The sequence below is a fragment of the Mus caroli genome, chromosome 16 (genome assembly GCF_900094665.2).
Source record: "Mus caroli chromosome 16, CAROLI_EIJ_v1.1, whole genome shotgun sequence".
Classification (NCBI taxonomy): Eukaryota; Metazoa; Chordata; class Mammalia; order Rodentia; family Muridae; genus Mus; species Mus caroli.
The window spans coordinates 43,576,872-43,599,023 of NC_034585.1; the positions used below are offsets into that span (position 1 = coordinate 43,576,872).

Here is a 22,152-nt window from a genome sequence, read left to right on the forward strand (position 1 = left end):
CAAACTTTATATGCCCCAGTACAGGGGACCGCCAGGGCCAAAAAAATGAGAATGGGTGGGTAGGGAAGTGGGGGAGAGAGTAGGGGGGTCTTTTGGGATAGCATTGGAAATGTAATTGAGGAAAATACGTAATAAAAAAAAAAGAGTCAAAGACCATCTAACAAAAAAAAAAAAAGGAAACAAATTGATGTTCCTTGAACAATAGAATTTAAAAGACCAGGTTTCTCTATGTATATTTCTTTTTGTGAACTGAACAGAATGAGATTTGTTTGATTTTCAAAGGGCTCCATGATACTATCTCTGTCTTTTACATCATTTGGTGCCATCAATACATTGTTTGCTGTAGTCCTCTGATTTATCAAGTAACTGAAAATTTATTAAACAGTTCTGTCTGGTGTTAAAAAAAAAATATATGTTCTGATGAAACTACAGCCAATTAACAGGGGGCCAACACTACCCTTATTGCCATCTGTTGAACACTGACTGGATGTAAGTAATATAAACATAGACATAAAAGATGATGGGAAGTGGATGGTCACAGTGGAACACAAGCAAAACTGTTACCTACACTTTGTCAAGATAGGATGATGGTCTCTTTTTCCGTGGTGTCAGCAACACAGTCACAAAGACGGTGATGATGAAGAGGGCCAGGACAGCTCCAATCACGGCTCCAGCCACTGCTATGGATGAGGTCTGCGTAAGCGGGATGTCTGTTAAGTAATACAAAAGCTTTTCAAACAACTCGGAAGAGCTCTTAAAGCTGCGTGCTTTCATTTTTACAATGCTCACTGGCTATTTGATTATAATATCCAATACTTAGTTTAGAGGACTCTAAACTTAATTCATCAATTTTAGGAGTATTATGTTAATACCCTTCTGTTTTCCTTAAGCACCACAGCGTGCTTTACTCAATTCATGTACAGAATATCTCCAGGCATTAATGAATCTATTGTCTATGATCAAAGAAAAAAAATCATAAATAATTTTAAGTTCTCATTCTAACAGGTGATAAAAATGACCAGTTGACTGTTAATAGCCACACTTACCATTTTTATTCTATTAAGATGAAAAGGAACCACTATTAAAATAATGTAATAAAGCCACACAGTGGTGCTGCATGCCTTTAATCTCAGCACTTGGGAGGCAGAGGAAGGCAGAACTCTGAGTTTAAGGCCAGTCTATCTTACAGAGCAAGTTCCAAGAGAGCCAAAACTACACAGAGAAACCCTGTTTCAAAAAAAAGTAAGAATATTCAAGAGCTAAACAACAACAACAAAAACAAATAAATGATAAAATGTGATAGTGGATATTGTATTGAACTTTAAAAAATGTTTTAAAGTACAATATTTCAAAATAATACACACATCAACAATGGCAATTCTTTCCTATATGACTAAAGGCTACATTTAAATACACACACACACACGTATAAAACTTGTGAATATATTTCTCATATTAAACATGCACTCTGTTATGGACTTAACATATCAGCATCTCAAACAAATTTTTAAAAGTTGCTAACATTCATAAACTCAGAATTAGTGGAATCACTGTGATTCAAATGAATTAAATAATATCATTATCTTTTACTTTGCTAACTCTGGCCATATGAAGTGTCTCCATAGCCATTTTCTGTTCTTTTGTATGTTTGTTTTCTGAGACAGGTTACCATAGATCTCGGGTTAATCGGGCACTTGTTGTGTAGCCAAGGATAACTATTAGCTCATGATCCTAAAGGTGAGAGGGACCTTGTAAGTGGGGACAATAGGCATCTGCTGTCATGCCTAGTTTATGAGCTGCTGGGGAATCAACCCAGTTCTGTGCACGGTAAGTATGCACTGTGTTAAATAACCAGTTGACTGTTAGTAGCCACACTTGCCATTTTTATTCTATTAAGATGAAAAGGAAAGACTATTAAAACACCACCCTCAACCTATAAACTTGATCATGTTCTACTCTTCTACCCAGTAAGGTAGATAGCAAAAATGCCACATTATAAAAACAAAGTTCTAAGGTAGCCTGCCCACAGTCATCCAGGTAATGAACAGTTGAGAACAAAACAAAAAGCTGGTCTGAGACACCAGTCTCCAACCCACAAGATTTTGGGGTGGGGTTGAAGGCAAAGGCTTTGCCCTTTGGCTCCCTATGGGAAATCAAAACTATTTTTATTAACGTTTTAGACACATGCCTTAAATCCTTGCAACTACAGCCTCAGATCAGGTATGGCAAATTGAAATGAAATTGGTGCACTAGCATATTGGAAATGTTGTAATAAATCGCAGCACTCGAGAGGCTGAGGCAGATGCCTGTCTGTTCAAGACCAGGCTTGATCAATGGGGCTTTACATGACTGCAAGGTTTTTACCGTCTATAACTTTCTTTTAACAAACTAACAACATCACTTACTACTGGGCTACTTCATTAGCTCCATTTTAGACTGAAACTCTGAGCCTTCAGGGCAAGTCATCCATTTGAATAAACTGTCGATGAATACAATACAGACAGAATGGGAATCACAGGTGGTTATGCTCAAACTAAAACTTTTCACTTTTAATACAGCCAACTTTTAACTTTTTTAATACAGCCAACTTTATCAACCTCTGCTCCTCAATCCAGTTGCTAGCTGGCAATTTGATAGTACTTAGTGTTTGCAAATGTGAGAGAGATTTGGGATAATTCTGTATGTTTTATTCAAAATGTAAATTGTATTTTCAACCACTACACCAAACTATAATGTAGATGACCGTACTGTCTGTAGTGATAGGCCAACTAAAATCCATTTTAAGGAGCTTGAGCAAGGTCAACCACCTAAAAGCAGTGGCAGAAATAAAAGGCCCAATTGCCAAATTTGGTATTTATTAAAAAACTAGCTCTTTTAAATATGTCTTTATTAGAATGCTTCATCTGATAAGGATAAAAAGATAGGGCCATAGAATTTAAAATGTGTCCACTCTTATTTTATAATGATGTTCCAAGGTCAATAAGGGTAGTCTAACTTTCAAAACTCTTTTTCAAACGCTCAGGTTACTCTTGAGTTTAACTACTCTTGAGTGTAAACTAAGATTTTTTTCAACCTACTAATTCACTTCACATGGGTAAAGTTGATGATAAATACATATGCTATGTTTCATATTTTCTTTCCTGATTATTTTACTGATTAAGGAAAGAAAAGGATACACCATACTTAAGGGTAGTCCAATGTTTTAAGGATAAAAGTTGTTGAGTTCTGTATGAAATACAAAGGAAGATGTAAAATCTTTTGCATTCAAACCAAAGTATTTTTGATAGAAATTTCAGAATTTGGTTAAAAAATTTCAGATAAATGCACAGCCACTCCACAAACTGTTGGCACTGTGCTTGTGAAAAGGTTCAGTGCAAAATTGAAACTTGGCATTTTTAAACCTAACCAAGTAACCTGAAGAACCATCATCTTATCACCAAGGGAGATGGTCTACAAAACTCAAGTGTTTTTTTTTTTTTTTTTTTTTGAGACAGGGTTTCTCTGTGTAGCCCTGGCTGTCCTGGAACTCACTCTGTAGACCAGGCTGGCCTTGAACTCAGAAATCTGCCTGCCTCTGCCTCCCAAGTGCTGGGATTAAAGGCATGCGTCACCACGCTCAGCTCAAAACTCAAATGTTTTAAGTGACAGAAAAAAATCATTTTAGCATGAAAATGTGGTATAGGGATCTCTCAAAACAACAGATCGCTGCCATCACAGCAGTTTTATGATCTTGTATTTGCTGCAAACTTACTCCCTTACACAAAAAAGAAAAATGACCATCTCCTAGACCTCAAAAATATACCACCAGTAATTAAAGATACCAAGTGAACATCTTCTGAGACAGATGTTCAAAAGCCAACCAATACATATTGAACTCAAGTCGATCTTTTACTTACTCTCATACCATGCCAAATTGTTATTATCAATTTTTCCCATAAATAATCCTTCAGTTTTCGTTCCTGAGGATACACACCCCCTACACACATGCCCAGCCCGTGATCTACCTCTGAGCTACACGGCCAGCTAGACATTCTTCATTTTCAACAGCTCCCTTTTGTCCTCAATGTGATACCCAAGCTTGTACCTATAGAACATTTCATCTCATCTTTTTTTCTAAGTACCACATTGAGCTCAGGTCAGTTTCAGCTGTTCACTCAATGACCAGACATCTATTTGTCAAACACTGTACCACCTCTAGGAACACAAGGGTAAACCATAATACTGCTCCTCACAAGGAGAAACAGTCCCAAGATGAGGTTATAGAATTCTTAGAATATGCAGAGTCCAAGAACATTAAAAAAAAAAAAAAAGCCCTTCAATTGAAAGCCCTTCAATTGAAAACACATTTAATAGGGCTAGAGATACCTATCAGTGGTAGTGCTTGCCTAGAATGAGGGTCTACACTCTTCATTATTAGCAAATTATGACCCACCCCTTCCAAGGAAACGCAAGGAAAGCAGTGTTGGTTGAAAACCAGAAACAAATCATAACTCGCACTCTCGGTCTGATATGATAAAGGCGTCAGATGCTTACTTGGGCCTCACACGGGGAGGAAGGAGTGGAATACTTCCCGAACAAATGTGAACTGCAGCACTTCTTCAAGCCCTTCACTTGTGTGTTCCTTATTAGTGCAATCAGCATGTATAACACGCTGGCAGGAGGTCGGCTGACTGACCCAGTACTCATTTTTAACAGTAAAAACTGTAAAGGAGGGTTTACATGGGTAACCCATGTACCAACTGAGCAGCTAACCGAATGGGATTACCAGAACGCATCTGTGACATACACACATTACACCTAGCATGTGTTCCTGCGAAACAATCAGCATAATGAAGGTATCACATAATGCAGATAAAAGCACGGCCAATATCTTACTCAAAACATAACTTTCACCAATTAGTTGAAGTTTTAAAGTAAAACCATGACAACCTAGTGAGCTGTGATGAATCAACCAAAACCAATTCAGGTACCTCAAGAGACCAAATAAATGTGCTTATATTTTCTTAGCATTAATTACACGCATAATAAATCTATGAAGTCTGGTATAGTAGCACAAAGTAGGTAAGTTTGCTGCAATTGGCAAGACACTGAAAACTATACATCTATTACCTAAAGACAAGCTTGCAAACTACCCACTGTGAGCACACCATTCAAGTTTTCAATGATGCATACCTTCCATGTGACCTCAGTTGCCCTTGAGAGCACCGCATTAAGCCAAGTATCAAAAGATAGGAACCATACAAGGGTGGGTTTTTACTAAGTTGTTCAATCAAAAAGTCTAAAAACCAAGATTTTAAAAATGAAGCACATTTAATCATTTTTAAATATCATTTTGTGAGAAAAGGTTAACTTTTAAAATGAAGCACATTATGTATCCCAAATAGTGACAATTACACTGACATTTAAAAGTATTATTTATCACTTAAAATGTCCAGTTCAGACTACTTTAAAATACATACAACTGAGTTGCTCTAGAAGCACAAATATACTTGGAATACATACTAATTTTAGCTCATGTTACAATCAAGAGTTTTCACTGAACTACAAGATAGACAAATAATAATAAAATATAAATCTGGGATACATACAAGATGACAGAAAAGACCATTTGTTAATTCAGTTAAAGTATCATAAATCTACTACTTGAGACACATTCATATGGACTGGTTCCCAGTGTGGGAAGGGGAAGCATGGACAGACTTATTCGTGTATCAGGCACGCTGCAAAGGGAAAGCAGTTAATACATCTAAACATGAGTAGGCCCTCTGTTACTGTGTCTCTGCATTGAGGACCAAACGGTTGCCAGTGTCAGAGCAGAAAGCAAGTATTATAAGCCTCTTAGTGGAAGAATGCATCATCTCCTACAAAGCAACCCTGCACACACAATGAAGCAACCCTGCACACACAATGAATGTTGAATGCAAGCAAGGCTCTAGTCACGAACAACTTATAAAAATGCAGAGGATGCATTCAGGGTGCAATGCAACCATCAACACAGGGAAACTATGAGAAAATAAAGCCACTTTTAGAATGAAAAGACAGATGGAAGAAACTTCTGGTATGGTGGCCACAACACATGAAAAGGTATTTTTAAAATTACAATATACAGACCATACATGGATCCTAATCAAAACTCCTAAAAGTAACAGAAATGTGAATACTTACTGCTTGAAATTAGAGAAATACTCATTTTTGGTATAGTTACCATAGAAACTTTAAAAAAAATACTACAGCTGGTTTTTAGAACAAACTTTATCTTTTAGAATGGATAAGGATTTACTGCCAATGAGGTAATGACAGAAAGAATAACAGGCTTACAATGCAACATCAGTGACAGTGACCTGGTAATAACTAAGTGATGGCTTTGAAACAAACAAACAAATCTACAAATAGGTTTTCCCTGAGACATTTCTGTTAACTGAAATGGAATAATCTCTGTACTGATGTATCTATACAGAAGTATCATGCATGTAAGGAAATAAGGCTTTGAATTGTTGTCAGGAATTAAGAATGACTTCTGTGGCACTGTTACCATTCTAATTTTCTCCCTGTCTCTGCTGCCATCATGGTGTGCAGCTACAACAGTGGAATGCTGCTTCCTTTCCACAATGAAGTAAACGTTCCTCTTCCAAACAGTGACCCAGGAATACCTACTGCCTAGCTCCAATAACATACGTACAGTGCAACCTTTTGTAAAACTAGGCCGAATCTCACTACTCATCCTCATATTTTAAAAATCTCGATGTACCATAAAAGACGACAGACATATGTAAGCAGAAACGTGTCTAAAACTTGAAAGTTGGGCTATGGTGCCACTATTATGAAGGTGCTCTCGTTAATGAATTCTTATGTGTATACCATGAAGCGAGCAAAACAAAGTGCATGCTACTTGAAGAAATGGCTGCTTGTTCTTTAAAAACAGCTTAGAAAAATATATACCATTATTAAAAATAACCAGTAGTAAACAGGAAGTGGATTATAGGGTTATTTCTATTCAAAACAGTTCACAAGCAGTAAGTAAACACCACTAAATGGCAAGGTTAAGTATCTTTTAAAATGAGCTGACTTCAAAATAAAAACCAACCGATCTCTATACACAATGGTTCCAGGATTCCAAAATGTCAAATTACAGTGATGTTCAAATCCCTAGCAACCTTCTAGATGAACATAACCTGTACATATACTCCTACAGACTTCCATCTTCAGATCACTTAACATGCCTAATGAGTTGTAAATTCTGTGTAACTGTTGTATGTCATGCTTAAGAAGAGGTGAGATGAACAAGTTGGGTGGTTTGATGCAGATGCAATTTTTCAAATATTTCTGAATATCATTGATAATGAATATAAAATAGCTACTGAATACGTGTTAAAACCAAACTGCACAATGGTTAACATGTCAATGTGGCTAACATGTCTACTTATAGGCACTGTCAAAGTTTACTTAACTCCATCTTTAACCTGATAGTAGTAGTTTGTGAAGTCCTGCAATTCCGAATGGCATTCTAAGTGTTAATTGAAATGAAAGTGGGTTATGCACATATGAAATAAAGCACAGGCACAGAAGCTCATGTGAGAATGAAGAAAATAAGACAGAATTTAGTTTTACTTTAGAAGTATACTACTGAAAGTCTTTCTTTGAAAGTCTATTTCATGATTTACTGCATGGCAATGAGGGCCATCACCTAGAAAGTAACTTGGCAGAAAAAAAAAAAAAAACAAGGAAGAAAAAGTATTACGGTTACATTAAAACTGAAGAAAACTGAATCCAGTGTTAAACATCATCTGAGAAATACACCCCCTTTCTGACATGTCACTTCCAATAAACAAGTAAGGAGAAAATCTGTTAATACTCTAGATTCTAGGTTAAAAATTCAGTATGTGTGTGCCATTTTTTCCTCTCTCATATTTTATGTTATTACTTCCATATATGACCTACTATATTTATATGCCCTAACAGTCTTTATCAAAATCACATCAAATATTTTTGCATATGACTTGGCTACATTGTTGTCAAGTTCTGCACTTATTCTAAGTCCTATGATCCCTTAATGTAAAACGAGTAGCTATAGTTTCTTCCTAAACTTTCACACACCGGTGACTATCAGAAACAGCAGTTACTACTAGAACACTTAATGGTTTCTTTATATATCAACAGCCGTGTGTGTGCGTGTGGCAGGGGAGGGACACACACAGAGCTCTTATCAGGCACATGGTTAAATACTAAATGTTTAAGTATAATCAAGTACTATTTCATAGTTTACTCGTAGCATAAAGACATTTAGTGTATTTTAATAATCGTTTATAGGAAAAAAATCAATTTGTATTATTGAAATATTTTAACCAGTAGGAAAGAAATCATGAAGTAAATATAAAAATGTAAAAAGTTTAAAACATATCAAAGTAACAAAAGTAAACATGGCCTCTATAGAGTAAAAATTATCTTCCAATTTTTCTAAGGAGCTGTGATTTTTATATACCTGACAATCAGCCGTGCACATGACCAGTATTCATGTGAATACAGGTGTTCACAGACAACCCCCTAAGTACAATGTACATACATAGAGCTTTATGAACAAGAGTGCAATGCTTCCAAAAGCCTTAAGCACCAGTGTAGGATTCCTAGAACCTGCTAAGCCTCTAGCACGCCAAGTGATCCAGATTACGGATACAGACTACATTAAATACTCTATAGGTTTTGGGATTGCCTTTTGCCCACAAATCAAACAAAATACCTAAAGCGAGCCACTTAATAAACAAAGCATGAAGGGGTTTCATCATCAGTATCTGTACTTCAGTGACATAGTTCTTAAGATAATGTTGCTCATTTCTTTTAGATTAAATATTCAAATTGAGATTTATATAGAAGCCTAGATGTGATCATTCTGCTTGGGCTCATACAACACATCAAAACCCTACTTCTTAAGATCTTTGATCAAAAGAACAATAAATTCTTATCTTTCACAGAAAGAAATTTTAGACCTATTTTTCTTGTGGCTTATAAAATTATTGATAATTAAATAAGGTTAGTTTTGTCACAGTGTATTATTACTAAAAAGTGTACTTCCAAAGACCTGAACCAAAGTGTCTGTATATTAAGTGATTAAATATGTTAAAACATATTAAAAATGATTTATTGGTGAACTAACTGTACTTCTTAATCTTCTATTATTGCCTTATAATACATGTTGGGATAGAGCTAACTATAATTAACACTGCTAAAGAAAAATAGTGTCTAATCATTCAGATTAAAGCTTTCACTATTTGCAATAGTTTAGGAATATGCCACAATTCTGTCTTCTATATGAAACATATAATAAAAATCTATTATATATATATATATATGTATATATAATTCACACATATATATGAATGAAAGAGGATTGGGGGAAGGTGGTTGGTGGAGTTAAGTGTACCTAATATGTTTTTTATTAAAAATAATTATCTATTATGATTCATTTAATAACATCTTCAATGTCCTGGCAAGACACTGGTTCTACTCGATCCTTTTCCCCAAACAATTGATAGACAAACATTCTTCGGACCTTAAAGCAGTTTCCATTATCACAATTTTAAGAACTCTACTGCAGAATTAATATACCATCCAAAGAATATTAACATTTGAAGATTTATATAACATCTCAGAAGTTAAATGATACTGGAAAGAATATAGTTAATGAGCTATGTGAAACAAATGAACAAAATAAACCCCCAAAAATCTCATGATATGTTTCCAGTTTTAATTTGAAAAAAACCAAACAAATAAACAAACAAAAAAAGCTTGAAACATATACATACATTTAGGAGAAATGAAGAAAACAGGAAGGGATTGCCAACATTCATCAGCAAGTGTTATCAATGACTGGTTCTGTAATCCAGATTTCTCTAAAGAAACCTCAAGCTTCAAAGCTTATTTTAATATTGTTTTGTACATGTACCCGTTTGAACAATACCAACATTAAATAACTAAAACAAGAAGATTAGAAAGCTCTTCGTATAGGTTCCTGGCTGGAGCAGCTCATGTCTAACTCTGGCACACAAGCAGACTCAAATACCCTCTCTGTCCTGTACCGCGCTTAGCAAATAAAGCATTAAGATAAGGTTAATGCTTCGTGTACCAAAGCCACATTCACAAAACAACTGAACAATTTTCTTCCAGAGATGAAAAAATTAGTAATTATTGTGTCAGGAGGCATATATTTTATTACTCTTGCATGTATTTTAGACAAAAATATTGAACAGCTAGTTATGCTCTTCCACACATCGTGTTCACTTAGTTTATGGCCACAGTTTTAGTGCAACAAAATATCTTTGAAAAGCCACTCTACAGTAATTATGGCAAGGCTCATTTAAATGCAGAGGTAAAGATCCTATCTATATAGAAACTTAGAAAATAATGTTTGACGATGAAAAGATACTCCATCAGNATGAATGATTTTAGTATACTAAAAATATATAAGCATTTCTTGAATGAGTTTTACTGTCAATTTTGATGGAGTATTCTTAGTGGTGATAAGTTTTGAGAGGTATATGTTACACAATCATTATACTTGAGATTATAGTCTTAGGTAAATATTTAATACACAATGCCAAGGTAGTTTCTTTTTTTTCTGTTTTTAATTTTTGTACCAAAAACGTCATACATTTAACGTTGACATCTTTCTTACCTGTGTGCCTCAGACCAATAAAGTACTCTGCATTAGAATTTAAATCTTGAGACAGTAGTATAGCAGTGAAAACTGTAAAGCAGCTCAGATACATTGAACCCAGGTTTTACATTTTCATTTGTCAGATCAGAATATAAAAAGTAAGCTCGAAATCAACTTGAAAAAGCTTATTCTTCCTCAAGAAAAAGTATGAACAATCTGAAAATGGTCAACTAGTGTGAATGAAACCTTGTACATAGTGAAGTCGCGTCAGTGGCTGTTAGACATACCACTCCCTCCTGGAAATTACGGAGCCATCTACATGAGAAACCAAACCATCTTCACTTTCATTGTAGCGTTCATCACTGACGAACTTCATTCCCATTTTTAGATCTTCATAGTAATCCATCGGTCTTTCAAACCTAGTGAGGTTCTCTACATTATTCCACTGTGTTTTCTCAGGCTCCTCTAAGTAGTCTTTACNGATGAGGTTGTTCACTGGGATTTTGTTTTCCTTTTTTACACTGTCGGGGTAAGAATCAAGCTCATCCTGGTGAAGAACATCAATCTGCGATTCTTTCTGCATGTCTGATGGTGGAATGTAGTTTTTGGCAAAGTAGTCTCCACGAAACGTCCGTCGTCTCCTATAGCAGAATATCCCAGCCAAAATGCTTACAAGCACTAAGAAGAGAGCCCCACCCACTACACTAGCAATGATGGTGCCAATTGTGTCATCCTTAAGTGTTGCCAAAGTTGACAATGGAAAGGGCAATTTTTTATGCTCTGTTGCTATATCCTGGACGTCAGCAGGTGAGGAATGCCACTGAACTGTCGGCTGAAGGGTGGTGGTGGTAGGAGGATCTGATGGAGACAGTAAAGATAGACAACACACAGAAAGGCAGACAATGTCAATGAGGCTGATTCAGCAGCAGGTGAGCAGGCAGCACAGTTAATACATGTTCAATTAACAATAGTTTTTCATTCTTAATTTGAGATTAAAAAGTAGTATTACTTAACAAATACTTTAAAAAAAATCCTGACACTTTAGTCTGTTACCAGTGGAGTCTGAAGGCAGTGGTGTGTGTCGGAAGTCATTCGATCCACACTGGACGACTGCTGTGCTCTAAGGCATGGGTTAGTGTTTCAATGTCGAGTATTTCCTAAGTGGTTTATGCATGGCTAGCTTAGGAATTATCACACAAAATTTCAATTAAATCAAAAAATCTCAAATGTGTAGCTTCTTAGCCAGTACGAAAAGGAAAGAAAAATAAAAATTGACAATAAAAATATTGTCTTATTCTTAATATGCATGTTTACTTAATATGTAAGAGTAGAACTTATCTTTTAAAAGAATGAAAAACCATAGTCTTGTTAAGTGGACATACTATATAAATTGTGGGCTTAATAATTCTCTCAAAAATATTTTTTCTTAAATAAAAAGTATTATAACTTTTTTATAAAAAATATATAATAGTAGAGACCATTATTTGGTAATTTTAAAGATAAAAAAGCAGGTATGTAAAACGGTGTCAATCAAGTGCAGTATTATTAAATGAGAATAACATACACGAAGTAAAAACATAACATTCGCCTCTAATAATCAAAGATAAAATAGAGAACATTTGTAACATTAAGGAATTTCAACTGTATTTGTATAATTCCATGCCACTGTTTTAGGACAGACTGTAAACGAGAATAGCTAATATTTTAGAGAGAACATTCTAATAATATTTAAGTATTAGATGCAAATGGATCATTTATTGACATTATATTACAGAGTAGCCATTAATATTAAAAAGCAACTAAACATAAACAGCAAAAATTAAAGATTGGTTAATTGTCCATTAAGTACTATCTGTAGGTCATGTTATATACAGTTCTAAAGTTTAAAGATGAGTTTAAGATGTTGAGTTTTTCATAGATAAAAATAAATAACCCAAATGGTAATCTCCTAAAATTAATTTTTATGTGAGTGGTTCTGATAGAACTTTTTAAAATGATTGTTAGAAAAGTACTAAATCTACATGGGGTAAGTTATTCTAACATCACAAGCTAAAGAAATATACTTACTCAAACAGGATTCATCACGGAATGCCATATGTATAGAATGTGGTAAAAATTTAGCAAGAACAGAATAAAAAAAAAAAAAACAAAAACAAAAAACAAACCACCAAATACTCTAACCTCTTTCTTTCTTCCCTGTGGCTTTAAGCTACTGTAACGGGTAATACTGATGGGCTCTACCAAGTGCCACATGTATGTGAATCTAGGAAGACTTCATGAGACAATCTTCTCTAGCTGGGCAAGTTCATTTTGAAGAAAGTATGCAAATGTGAAACAGAAGGATTCTTTCTCGAATTAAAGAGGTAAGGCTTCATACAGTCCAGCTTCAAGGATTAAGGTGCAAAGAAGTAAGACAAAAACCTAAGCTCTTTTATGACACAATATATGTATTTTTTTTAGGGGAGTAACAGGGCAGCCAATTTACTAAATGATATGTAATGATTACAAAGAAAACTGCATTAGTACATTGAAATAAAAATACAACTTGCCTAGATGAATTATTTAAAACGTATCCATCTCTATGTATCTGTATACATGGAGCTGTTCGAAGCTTAAGACGACCCTAACGCCCTAGTTTCTCAGAGCAATGCATGCACCTGAGCTACTACCTCCTAGAAAATACAAAACTCAACAGTGTTGCAATTGGTTCAAAATTTGAACTTTATTTCCATTTGTATTTTTTCATATTTAACAAAAGAAAGATTTCAGAAAATTTTAACAAAGATATTTAAAACTTTAGTTTAGCCTTATTCGTGGCCCTGGTAATTTTTCGATTCCCTATTCTCCTTAACTACTGTTAAAGACAGCACAACCACAATGTACCCAGTATTTATTCCAGGGGTGGACACTTCACTCTACAGCTTAAGCAACAGACAATTGGGGATCTTATTTGAACCTAGAATGAATCTTGGTTCATGCATGGAGTCAGAGGTTTTAACAATCATCAACAGCTACTTAACCACAGTGATTTAAAAATCACATCATCACTGTTTTATCAAGCATCTATATATTCTTTGCTAAATGTATGACATATGAAAAGATGACAGACATAAAAATTGCAGTTGATTCTGAGATCGCTACTAAGCAGAAGGTCTTTTTAGTCTGTTTTGCCAACTACTTAATTAGTTTTGCCAAACAGAAGACCAAATAGTACATTCAGAAATATCCTTGTAGCTATAAGGCACAAATTCAATCTATTAATAAATGTTAAAATTAAATATAGTGACCTTAATTATTTTACATATTGTTTAAATTTTAAATTTTTCATATCTTAAAGTTAGAAATTACCATTTATAGACTCTTGAATTTATACCTGATCCCAAATATCAGTAGTATGAAATTCTACTGTGCAGAGGAGTAAGAATGTCAGGTTTGGTGTACTGATGTGAAATATTGTAATTTGATATTCTACTTTCAGAGAAGCAATAAATTAGTTACGGGAAAGGACAAACAGTAAACCAGAAAAACACTATGTCCAGCAGTCAGCTAGTCTTGGGCTAAAAGCCATGAGAATGACACTCTGCTCAAGTACAGTGCAGCAACCTACACTGAATCCTGTAATCATGAGCCCATGGCCTTCTGCCTAAAACCTAATGGCCATGAATGTGAGAAAACAAAGATGTGAAGAACAAGTCCACTCACAGTTGCTAAGTCCATAGTTTTCTAAGTAAAACTCTTGACATAAGATTGTGTATTTTTAAAAGTAAACCTAACACCAAGATGACATCTTCCTGTCTTGTCCTGACCAAAGCCCAGTAGGCCGATGAAAAGACACCTGTAAAGTACCAGCACATGGCGGAGACTTAATAAAGACACACAGCAGTGGAGAAGGCAACTCCCGGGGGCAGAGTCAACAGTACCACAGACTGCACAGGAAGGAAGATGTGCTTCTTGGCTGCTTCATAAGCACTATCTCACACAGAGTTATTGTCTTCAGCAGTACTGAGTAATTAAACTGCGTCTCACATTTACCCAAAGTTGTCTCCGCACTTTGTAACACTTAATAGATTTTGATTTAAAAACAAACAAAAAAAAGAGAGAAAAAACCATAAAAACGATTAATCATCAGTTCCCTAAACAAAGAAAATAAGGTTACTTCTTTCCTAAATCTAGTTTTTTTTCATACATGCAACAAAAGTGTATGGGATCCCTACTGTATATCACAGATTATTGTACATGGCAGCAATATAGCCATGATTGAAGTAGACACAAATCCTTGACCTCTTAAGTGTTAACTTCTAGTGGGGATAAAAGTGGGTAAGTATATGAATAAAAACATGAAGAATGCCACATTAACAAGTACCAAGGAGAAGAATAAGGCAGAGGACAGGGGTGGCAATCAGGTTCAGAGAATCACAGAAGAAAGATTTCATTGGAAAATGTGACAGTTTGGGAAGGGAACTAAGGAAAGATCTACCAGGATGCCTCCAGACTACAGAAACAGAAAAAGAAAACTGAGTCCGAAGCACACCTGTTATGTTCAGTGAAAAAGGCAGACCCAGTGAACACAGACATAGAAGATGATATGACTCCAAGGAGTGCACAGAGGGCCTGCCTATTCCCTGTGAATATCTAGTTTTAACCCCAGTAAATGGAAGTTCTTGGAAGGTTTTACGGAGATGTAACATAATCTAATGCACTCTTTAAAAGACTGGCTGCTTATGTGAATACAGATGGAAGGGTGACAGGTTCAAAGCAGGAGATTAACAGCTTTACAGGTAAAAAGTTCTGGTTGTTTTTGATCAAAGCAGTAACAACAGCAGAAAAGATATAGTGGATTAACGCTGATATGGGATTAGTGGTGGACTGAGCGGAGTGGAGAAGAGAAGAGAAGAGAAGAGAAGAGAAGAGAAGAGAAGAGAAGAGAAGAGAAGAGAAGAGAAGAGAAGACTTGAGTTTAAAGGGCTGTGTCTTGTGTGAATGCGGTGACAGAACTCACAAGCAACTGAAAAGAGAAGACACTGAGAGTCTGCACCAAGGGGCAGGAGAAAAGTCAGAACAGACTCTGATTTTGAGCAAGGTGAGTTGTAAATGTCTACTCAATCCCTACATATAATTCATGATTCTAAACAGGCAACTGCAAACAGAGGCTGAGAAGTCTTCAAAACAAAACACAACAAATTATAACCCTTGAATCTAGAAAATATGAAGTTTGACTCTCAGCAATGGAATCAGCACACATAGTAAGAAAGCAACTTGAGCCTGGGTATGTAAAGACGACAGAATGATAATATCTGGACCTAAGATCAAATACCTCATAGGAAGCTGTGTAAAGGGACCAAAAGGTAAATACTCCCCAGGAAACTAAAATTTAAGTGTTCAATATAATTTAAATATACACTGCCTATGGCTGTCTTTCAACAGAAGAAAGTGACTCTAATACTTGAATCAACTTCCCACCAAAGTGCTATTACTAAAGAGCTATATATGGATGGACACAGCTTTATGTTCCTTGTGAGTTAGTTTCACACAGAAAACTGGAGCTTCTGCTGTATGTCAGGCACTGATCCATTGCTTGTCCTGAGGACAGGTGAGCCTCTACACAAGCATGTCACTAGCCTGTAGTGACAGTGGGGGCAAACACAGGGTCACACAGAATGGAAAACACAAGCATAATGCTTTCTAAAATCTGTAACATATTCTTACATTTGAAGGAACTTAGACCCACATCTATTCATTCCGTAGTAGAAACCTTCATCTGATTGATGGTCCTGCTTTTTCTCATCTTCATTTCCTATGAGTTAGATGTGAGCATTGCTACATCATTCAGATCATTAAGAATTATTTAAATAATTTAATGTATTTTTCCTGTTTCAGTACCTTATGGGTAATTCATAGCTATTTATAAAAAATGCAGGTTTTGTTCTTATACTTTATAAATGCTCAAATTTATACTGAATTTAATTAACAAAGGTTTCATAGTGAAACAGTATGTGAAAAAATACATTTTCAGGGTTTAAAAACTTAGAGAAAATATCAAATTTTACATTATTAAAACACAGTAGCATCTTACTTCACTTTTCATTACCCTAAAATGGCAGTCTCATCTCCAGTGGCAAGTGATGTTATTTCCAAAGCCAAAATAAAAAAGTTAATAGCCCATTTTACTTATCAGGCAATTACATGCAGAGCAGCAAATAAAGACAGAAAACAAAACAAAACGCTGTTCATTGTTTAAACACAACTTAGAAAGGCATGCTACAGTCGAAGATATATAAAGAACTTGTTGACTACACATTTTGGCATCTCCTTAAAGAACTGCTATGTTAAATACACATCTTAGAGGCTCTCACTCTATCATAGCTCCTTCATGTTCTCTCTTAAATTTCCTAGCAATGAGCCTAACCCGTTATGAGGAAAAGTATTGCACTGTATTACCTTACAATTATTATGCTATGACTACTTTGTCTCATTTCAGAGAAAGACAGTAGCTTACCTGAAATGTAGATAACCTTTTGATCACTTCTTTGACCAAGGGAATTTGATACTTTACAGACATAAACGCCAGAATAATTGACCGTCAATGGATGGACAAAATGAAGAGTATTATCTGACGCCAATAAACCATCGGGCCATTGTCCATCCAACCTAGATATTTAAAAAGCATAACATTATTTTAAATAGCTTCAAATAGCAAACCCTCACAATTATTTAAACTGTTGCACTTTTAGGATACCAGAAAAACTGTGTCCTTTACCTATAATTAGTTATGAAAGCGTATAGTTTTTATTTCAATAAAGTTGAACTATACAAGTCCATTAAGTACATCCACTTCTTTGGAAAACTAATCCATGTATGTTAGATAGGTCAGCCTAATGAGAGGGAAGCTTTCCAAAGCTTTTATTAAATGTCATCAATTACATATATACTGTACCCTGAGAACTATCACCCTCCCCCATCGCTGAAGCTCTAAACCCCTCTGCCAAGCCCACCCTATTTATGTCGTTTTTATGAGACACTAAGTTTAACCAGAACTACTGGTATAACCATGTATTTGGAATGATCTACTGGAGGATAGCGGGATTATCCATGGGGACCTACCTGAAAACATCTTATATCTTCCCGTTCCCCAGAATATAGGAATAGCTAATAGTTCAGTAAGCGGTATGGGTCCTCTTAGTCCTTTTTAGACTAGTGGCAGGTGGGTATTATCCAGAGCTAGTACAGACTTCACTGATATTGTTAACATCACAACTTCATTGATTGTGTCAAGCACAAAAGACTGTATTTCACAGCTCTCCACCTATCTTCCTGCTTTTTATTTCCCACTCACCCTTCACAATATTTCTCTAGCCTTTGATGGAGTGGCATGAATGTCCTATTTAGGACTGAGCATTCAACCATCACTTAAGTCTCAGGGCTGAGCAGCCATAAAGTTCTGGATTTAATACCATTCACTGTAGAGGGAAACTAAATCTATACATCTCTCCTGGCACAAAAATCAACTCGAAATGGATGGAAGATCTCAACATAAAACCACAAATTCTGAAACTGTTAGAAGAAAAGGAAGGCAATGTGCTATAAGATGCAGTCACAGGCAAGGGTTTTTAAATAGGACTTGAATCACTCAGAAAACAAAGCCAACAATCCACAAACTAGACCTCATAAAAGTAAATAGCTGTGTACAGCAAAGAAAAGTCCAGTCAAAGAAATATCGTTGCCAGCTATATATCTACAGAGTTAATCTACAGAATATTACACACACAAGAAAATAATACAAAAAAATTCAAGAAAATAATCTACTTTTACAAACAGGCTAAGGAGTTAAGTCCTACTTTGCTTTAAGGGTCAGTCTGATAATGCCTTGAGTCACATGAGATGGGAATCTCTACTGAAGGATTTCCCAGATCAGACTGTATTATGGGCATACTTGGGGAAATGACTATTAGATATAGGAAGGCACAGTTCACTGTGCGCACCAAATCCCTACATAAATGGAACTGGGCTATACACAAAAGCTAGTTTACTATGTTAAGGAGCCAACAACCAGCATTGTTCAGTGGTTTGTGCTTCAGTTGAAGACATAATTTTCCCTAATAATGGACTATGATGTGTAAATGGGCACAAACCATTTCCTCCCCTAAGTTGCTTTGGTCAGAGTGTTTAACCACATCAACAGATATCAAAGTAACAATCTAAACAGATAATTCTTGATGATGATGATGATGATACAAATCTCTAATACACATTTTAAAAATTTAGACATTGTTAGCCATGAAGAAAATAAAAATTAAAAACTACTTTGAGAGCTGATTTCACCCACTAGAATGGCTATCATCAAGAAATCAAAAAGGAGGAGCTGGAGAGATGGCTCAGCAGTTAAAAGCATTTGTTGGTACTGAACCAAGACCTGTGCTTGGTTCCTAGCACCCATATGGCGCCTCACAATAGTCTCTTTACAGATCCAGGGGATCTAATGCCCTTTGCTGTCTCCATGGGCTTCTATGTAAACATGGTATTCAGATGCAAGCAAATATACGTAAAAATAAATAAAATATAAAATCAATTGACAACAAATGCTGTCAAGGCTATAGACAAAGAAGAACACATAGTCACTGTTAGTGGAAGAATAAAATAAATTATGGAAACCAGGTCTTCAAAAGACTAGAAATAGAAATATCACCCAGCTTTCCCACTGTTAGGGATATACCCAAAGGACTCTATATTCTACTGCAGAGTTATTTGTTCAACCATACTTAATGCTGCTCTATTCATGGCAGCTAAGAAATGAAATCACTTAGATGTTCATCAATTGATGATGAAAAACATAGATAGACATAATTTTATTCAGCTGTCAAGAAAAAAATGAGATACTGAATTTGTAAGTAAATTGAACTGGAAAAAATTATGAGGTAACCCAGGCCCAGAAACAAAACACACTATGTTCTTTCTCATATATAGACCTTAGCACTGTGTCTTTCGATTTGTGTTTAAGGTCAAGTACCTGTGCAAGCCAGGAAAGTCACAAAATGGCCATTGGGGGTTGGGTATGCAATAAAGGGGGGTGTAGTACAACATGGGTGATATGGTGATACACAGCAGTAGACACAGAAGGAAGACTAGAAATGCAAAGTGTAAGGTTTGGGGTAGGGCAGGTAGGAAGAATACAGGGCAGGGGGTAATCAATGAAGTAAGAAGACCTAGGAAGGCCATTTGGAGACTCACTAAGTTACATGTAAGCCAAAATCAAGAGTGAGAGCTAGAAGAAACATTTTGCAGATCTCAGTTAGTGCTGCTTCTAGCCATGGATTACTAAACAAAAATCCTAGCATTAGATATGAGATGCTTCTTTATTAGCTAAGCCCTAGAGACCCTAACAATAAAGCCTCTTGCCATTTCTCAAGAATGCCTAACAGAGCTGGGCAATGGTGGCACACACCTTTAATCCTAGCACTTGGAAGGCAGAGGCAGGCGGATTTCTGAGTTCAAGGCCAGCCTGGTCTACAGAGTGAGTTCCAGGACAGCCAGGGCTACACAGAGAAACCCTGTCTCGAAAAAAACAAAACAAAACACAACAGAATGACCAACAGAATTAGATAAGACTCTATTGCTAAAGATATCACACACCCTAAATAGAGGATACAGAGAAGCCAAGCTGAAACTGAAGTGGAAGCTTCCTCACTACAAGCTAGTAATCATCAGGTCCACGACAGTAATTATAGGGAAAAGGGAAAAAAAAAGCTAAAATCTCTAACACTGCTGCCAGTATCCTGGGACGGAAATACCCGGACAGGATGGTAAGAGACAATAAGATAGAAAAATATTGAGAAAATTCTCATTTGTTTAATTTCTTTAGCCATGAATCTAATTATGCACTGAGTAAAATCAGCCTTACTGCTTTTAAGAATACATTTCTCTTTTAAACAGTTGGGTGCTCTGGTTTAAGTCTGCATTACCTGCTCCACACGGACTTGAAGGGCGGAGGATTTGCATCAGCATTACACTTGAGGTTGACACCTTTTCTTCCCACGAACCAATTTCCATCATATCCTGTTACTGAAACTTCAGGAGCATCTATAAAATCAATGCATGCAAGATACAATTATCCTTCTTCGGAATAAATACACTATACGATGAGAAAACATTAACTCAATAGATAAGCTTTAGAAGAATGGTAATTATTTTCTTTATTTTCAGCATAATCACTCGGGAAGGCAATATTCAGTCAACAGTACTTGACTAAGACAATGAATGAATACACTGATGAACAGATGAATGGAATTCAGATACCACATTAAAAAAAAAAAAAAATCACCCACAACTCTATTTAGCATGGATGCTGAACGTTAGACTGTTTATTAACCCTATTAAGAAAGACACAGACATATAAACAAAGAAATACATTATGGTACTTAATAAGACATGGCACTTAGGTAGCTTAGTACCAAGTGAGAGACAATGGAGCTGCTTGTCTTTTAAGAAGTACACATCTGAAGTACAAGTTTCCACAGCTTCCTTAAAGCTAGCCTACTTTAAAGTCTCAAAACAACAAAATTAAGCACATATAATCTGAGTAACTCTGCTGTAGGAATATCTGCATACTCAGTATTCACACCAAAAGCAATGACCTTCGTCAACAGAGGACACAATGTGAGACGTAAGTTAAAAGCAGATGCTGGCGCATACTTACACTGTATGTCTAGTATGAAAGAGTATCGAATGTCCTTTTCTAAAGCTGGATGTTTTACAACACAAGTAATTCGCCTTCCTCGAGCAAATCTTGTGGGAAACAGCTTGTATTGGCTGACAATTGTTGCTGTTTCATTAGGAAAAGAAGTTATAGTAGATTCCATTTCACCAAGATCACCTTCCCAGTCAATCTGTGCGACTGGCTTTCCAGTGGCTGCTACACAAATGGCTGCTACTGTCTCATTCCCTCCATCAATTAAAGAATCCGGCCCTTTTATCAGGCTCACCGTGGGTTCAACTGTTTAAGGAAAAAGAAGGCATTTCAATTAAGATAATAAGTTACAATTTGTTCTGGCCAGATCTAGAAACATTTCATAATCTTAGGGGTAAATACAAATAAGATAATATAAGTATTTTTAAGTAATGCTAACATCAACTACATTTCTGGAACACAAAGAAAAATTTTTATTTATTACCACAAAGACGGCTGTCCCTGATAAAGCTTCACATTCAGAGATGAATGAACTATAACCCAATTGAACATTTTGTGACTTTGATCATAATTTCCTTTATGATATTAAAACCATTACTTTTTGGAACTTTTATACTTTAAAAATATATGTGTGTGTATTACTTCACTCTAAGCAAAAACTTTAAAGCAAATAGCCTGAAAATAAGTTACTGGTTTTGCTCTCCCTCTAACTCATACGTATTTATGCATTTCCTTACATATGTCCTCACTGAAAAACAAAGGAAAAGGAAAGAAGTATAGGTAAGAAGTTTGTAGCAAACAGCCATGTACCCCAGCATCTGAA

General features: G+C 35.7%; 1 protein-coding gene across 4 annotated transcripts in view; it reads right to left on the reverse strand.

Moving 5' to 3' along the window:
- Positions 1 to 22,152, reverse strand: part of Nectin3 (nectin cell adhesion molecule 3) — a 104,573-nt gene that overhangs the window by 45,129 nt on the left and 37,292 nt on the right. For 2 of the 4 annotated variants that reach the window (XM_029470386.1, XM_029470387.1), the window contains exons 3-6: positions 21,339 to 21,635; positions 20,605 to 20,722; positions 17,145 to 17,296; positions 569 to 710 (exon numbers count right to left, since the gene is read on the reverse strand). In XM_029470386.1, the coding sequence (XP_029326246.1) occupies positions 569 to 710; positions 17,145 to 17,296; positions 20,605 to 20,722; positions 21,339 to 21,635 (709 nt within the window). Of the gene's footprint in view, positions 1 to 568; positions 711 to 10,666; positions 11,507 to 17,144; positions 17,297 to 20,604; positions 20,723 to 21,338; positions 21,636 to 22,152 lie in introns of those variants that run through there. The other 2 variants (XM_021185290.2, XR_002379990.2) reach the window with 2 other exon arrangements.